This window comes from Sprattus sprattus, assembly GCF_963457725.1.
Source record: "Sprattus sprattus genome assembly, chromosome: 3".
Taxonomy (NCBI): domain Eukaryota; kingdom Metazoa; phylum Chordata; class Actinopteri; order Clupeiformes; family Clupeidae; genus Sprattus; species Sprattus sprattus.
Window position 1 is genome coordinate 55,641,373 of NC_137922.1, and position 5,000 is coordinate 55,646,372.

Below are 5,000 nucleotides of genomic sequence, written 5' to 3' on the forward strand. Positions count from 1 at the left end.
TATTTTTGCCAAATTATTATTTAGCCTTTAAGAAATATCAGCTATATCATACTATTTAAATACACTTGTACGGTCTGTGTTGTCGCACTCGCAATTATAAAAAGTGTGTTTTTGAAGCTCAATATGTTGATGAACAGTTGATTAATTAATAATTCCAAGCAAACAACCTTCATGTATTGTATCATGTTGTTAATTAGAGGCTATAGTCAAAATTCTCGCGTAACCGTTGTTACACATTTAAATGTGTAGCTATTTTTTGTTTGTCATATGGCAGAGATTCAGCCAAAGTTTGTGACAATGTCCGAGGTGGGTCCAGTATTACCGGTAGTTGTTCAGAATGTAGGCTACGGATGACTCAGAGTTCAAACGTGCTGAACCGATTCCTCTGAACGATTCCTTCGTTGCTAACGCTCGTTGCTAAATGTACACTACGGGAGTGGGAAAATGGTGGCAAGCACTCGAGTACAGCGGATATTCCGACGCTACAAACTAGCCATTGCCGCCGCATTGACAATTCTCCTCATTCAAGGACTTGTAGTATGGAGTCTTCGTAGTTTAGAGGAGGGCGAGGCAGAGGTAAGAACGCGTAAAATGACTTTATTTCACTGTATACCAAGTAGGTCTGTGGACAACTAGCTAGTTGCTGTCTCATTGACCGTGTTAACGTTACCCCCGGTATGTCTACCAGACTGTGAGCCCGACCGAGAGCTAGCGAGGACGTCGCTGATGTTCTGTCAGTTAACGTCAACGCAACGTAGCTAGTAAGCTGTCTTTGGACTGACAATGTTTCATGGTGTTTGAGGAAATGAAATATCCCCTGCGTGTCCTTAGTAGCTGAATCGTAAGGCAACCAAACAAGATTTGGCAAGCTAACTTGCTAGCCCGGGGTGTCATGCAGAATTGGCCAGCGTCAGATTTGAAGTGTCTAGACTGCCGTGGTGCCGACATTATCAAATTCATGTAGCAGTGAAGAGTGAAGAGTGTTGTTACTGTTCGTGACTCATGTCGATAACAGAAAACGTTCTGTTATGTGTTTTGTTGTAGCATTCTTGCCATACAAATATCGACACTCGAGTGGTGCCTGTATGGTGAACGAGAAACACAGCGGCTTTATCCCTTCCGTAAAACACAGGCACTTTCTATTAAATTAAAGGTGTATGACTTGTCCCGTGTTTCCGCGAAGTGCCGTTAAACAGACAGATTAGATGCCGACAACAAAGCCGCTATTATCCTGAGGTCAGAAAATGTGGCTTCAGTTTCAACATGCAACGAGTTGCGACGAGTAGCTGGAATGTGCCGTTTCGTCAACCCACCCCTTAACCCGCCAGGCAGGCTTGCGCTGAGATTGGGCTCAGCTATCGCTATAGGCCAACGGGGTCAGACATCAGGAGAACAGAGATCTTTAGCGGTGGACGATAACTAGGGTTACAGTGCCCGACCACTCCGGGTTCAGCGAATGTCTTGTTGGTTTGTTGTTGTTGTTATTGTCCAGAACTCCGGAGTGGAGTGGAGTATCATGTCAAGTGGTATTCAGCCAGGAAGCCAGTTCATGTGTAACATTATCCTTCCATTTAGAGGAACAAAGTAGGTGGTTTTCTATTATCTTCATGCTAAGTAAGGAGTAAGGACTAAGTAAGGACTGACCACTGGAGTGTACAAACACGAGGATTGGGCTGTGGGGTTATCGCACACACACACACACGCACACGCTCTTGCACACACACACAAACACACACACACACACACACACACACACACACACCTCCAGGTGCTTGAGTCAGGTTGTTCTCCAGCTGCAGGGGTGCCTGGGGAGTTCTTTGAACCTCCCGTGAAGGTGTGTGTGTTTGTAGGTGCAAGGTGGTGTGTGTGTGTGTGTGTGTGTGTGTGTGTGTGTGTGTGTGTGTGTGTGTGTGTGTGTGTGTGTGTGTGTGTGTGTGTGTGTGTGTGTGTGTAGGTGAGAGGTGGTTTGCATTGTTGTGTGTGTGTGTGTGTGTGTGTGTGTGTGTGTAGGTGAGAGGTGGTTTGCATTGTTGTGTGTGTGTGTGTGTGTGTGTGTGTGTGTGTGTGTGTGAGGGAGAGAGGTGGTGTGTATTGTTGGGTGAGTGTCCATGCATAGTTGTTTGAGTGCACCATGGCCATGAGCGTTGATGCATGATGTGTGTTTTAGTGTGTGTGTGTGTCTCTGTGTTTATGTGCTGATAAAGTCCTGGAGGGACTCGGCTCTGAGGGAAAGAGAGAACAAGTTTCACACCGTCCAGTGAGAGAAGGAGAGGGAGGGAGGGAGAGAGGGAGAGAGGGAGAGAGGGAGAGAGAGAGAGAGAGAGAGGGCGGGAGAGAGAGGGCGGGAGAGGGAGGGCGGGAGAGGGAGGGAGAGAGGGAGAGAGAGAGAGAGAGAGAGAAGAAGGGAAGGATGGAGAGGCTCTCAGTTTCACACCCTCCAGTGAGAGAGGGAGGGAGGGAGAGAGAGAATGAGAGAAGGAGAGAGAGAATGAGAGAATGAGAAGGAGAGAGAGAATGAGAGAAGGAGAGAGAGAGGGAGAGAGAAGGAGAGAAGGAGAGAAGGAGAGAGAGAGAGGGAGATAGAAGGAGCGAGGGAAGAAGAGAGAGAGAGAGAGGGAGAAGAAGGGAGAGATGGAGAGGCTCTCAGTTTCTCACCCTCCAGTGAAACTGGCACCCACACCACACTTCCTGACCAGTACAGCAGTTAGACAGCTGAGGTTCACACACACACACACACACACACACACACACACACACACAGAGCGTGGGGGAGCGTAACAGCTGGTTACGGTGGTGTTTTTTCATTTACCTGCCCTCCCCTTCACCAAGTCTTGCTTAAGAGGAGTCCTGAGGGATGCGCTTATTCAGGTAACACCATGAGGCGATGTGCAAAGGTGTGTGTGTGTGTGTGTGTGTGTGTGTGTGTGTGTGTGTGTGTGGTGTGTGGTGTGTGTGGTGTGTGTGAGAGAGAGAGATGGGTAAATCTGGAGTGTTTTCTTAAAGCATGCCTACTCAGGAATGTGTCCTTGTAAGAGGATGTGTGTGTTTGAAATCGTGTATTCTGAATGTACGTATGTGTGTGTGTGTGTGTGTGTGTGTGTGTGTGTGTGTACGTTCATGTCTATTTCTGAGCGTCTGATTGGTGTAGCCTCCATTTCTGTGTGTGTGTGTGTGTGTGTGTGTGTGTGTGTGTATTTTTGGGTGATTTGTTGTTCTGGCATGTCTGTGGTTCACCAGCCTGGCCACGAGAGCAAATAGTTCTGCAAGCGTGACGGAACATGACGTGTGTGAGTGTGTGAGTGTGTGAGTGTGTGAGTGTGTGAGAGTGTGAGTGTGTGCGTGCGTGTGTGAGTGTGAGTGTGTGCAGATAGTTCTGCAACCAGGCACAGAACAGGACAGCTGCAGTCACGCCAGATCGCTTCCTTCCTCCAACTGACCCAGCCGGTCGAGGAGCATCACTCTTCCTCCCTCTGTAGTGACTGTGTTCCTAACGTGCTCTTCCTCTTTCATCCTCTCTCTTCCTCTCTCTTCCGCTCTCTTCCTCTCTCTTCCTCTTTCATCCTCTCTCTTCCTCTCTCTTCCTCTCTCTTCCTCTCTCTTCCTCTCTCTCCCTCTCTCTTCCTCTCTCTTCCTCTCTCTCCCTCTCTCTTCCTCGCTCTTCCTCTCTCTTCCTCTTTCATCCTCTCTCTTCCTCTCTCTTCCTCTCTCTTCCGCTCACATCCTCTCTCTTCCGCTCACATCCTCTCTCTTCCTCTTTCATCCTCTCTCTTCCTCTCTCTTCCTCTCTCTTCCTCTCTCTTCCTCTCTCTTCCTCTCTCTTCCGCTCACATCCTCTCTCTTCCGCTCACATCCTCTCTCTTCCTCTTTCATCCTCTCTCTTCCTCTCTCTTCCTCTCTCTTCCTCTCTCTTCCTCTCTCTTCCTCTCTCTTCCTCTCTCTTCCTCTTTCATCCTCTCTCTTCCTCTTTCATCCTCTCTCTTCCTCTCACATCCTCTCTCTTCCGCTCACATCCTCTCTCTTCCTCTTTCATCCTCTCTCTTCCGCTCACATCCTCTCTCTTCCTCTTTCATCCTCTCTCTTCCTCTTTCATCCTCTCTCTTCCTCTTTCATCCTCTCTCTTCCGCTCACATCCTCTCTCTTCCGCTCACATCCTCTCTCTTCCGCTCACATCCTCTCTCTTCCTCTTTCATCCTCTCTCTTCCGCTCACATCCTCTCTCTTCCGCTCACATCCTCTCTCTTCCTCTTTCATCCTCTCTCTTCCGCTCACATCCTCTCTCTTCCGCTCACATCCTCTCTCTTCCGCTCACATCCTCTCTCTTCCTCTTTCATCCTCTCTCTTCCGCTCACATCCTCTCTCTTCCGCTCACATCCTCTCTCTTCCTCTTTCATCCTCTCTCTTCCGCTCACATCCTCTCTCTTCCGCTCACATCCTCTCTCTTCCTCTTTCATCCTCTCTCTTCCGCTCACATCCTCTCTCTTCCGCTCACATCCTCTCTCTTCCGCTCACATCCTCTCTCATCCTCTCTCTTTTGTGTCTGTGTCCCTTATGTGCTCTTCCTCTCTCTTCCTCTCTCATCCTCCCTCTTCCTCTCTTTTCCTCTCTCATCCTGTCTTCCTCTCTCTTCCTCCCTCTTCCTCTCTCTTCCTCTCTCTTTTGTGTCTGTGTTCCTAACGTGCTCTCCCTCTCTCATCCTCGTCTCTTGTGGCTCTCTCTTGTGTGTGTGTGTAGTGTGTGTATGAAAGTGCCTGTGTTCCTAACGTGCGCCTTCCCTCTCATGGTTCTCGTGTGTGTGTGTGTGTGTGTGTGTGTGTGTGTGTGTGTGTGTGTGTGTGTGTGTGTGTGTGTGTGTGTGTGTGTGTGTGTGTGTGTGTGTGTGTGTGTGTGTGTGTGTGTGAGAGGGAGAGAGAAAATCTGTGTGTTTATTTTGTGTGTGTGGGTGGGTTCAGATCTATCAGCTCCGTTTGTCTTACAAAACCGTCTGGGTTTTTTTGTGGTTTG

General features: G+C 48.7%; 1 protein-coding gene across 1 annotated transcript in view; it reads left to right on the forward strand.

The window, feature by feature from the left end:
• Positions 1-444: 444 nt before the first annotated feature.
• The window catches only part of LOC308362870 (xylosyltransferase 2), a gene marked incomplete at both ends in the record, with an annotated part of 22,064 nt that continues 17,508 nt past the window's right edge, over positions 445-5,000 (forward strand). The window contains 1 exon segment of the mRNA XM_080835597.1: positions 445-576. Within this exon segment, the coding sequence (XP_080691723.1) occupies positions 445-576 (132 nt within the window).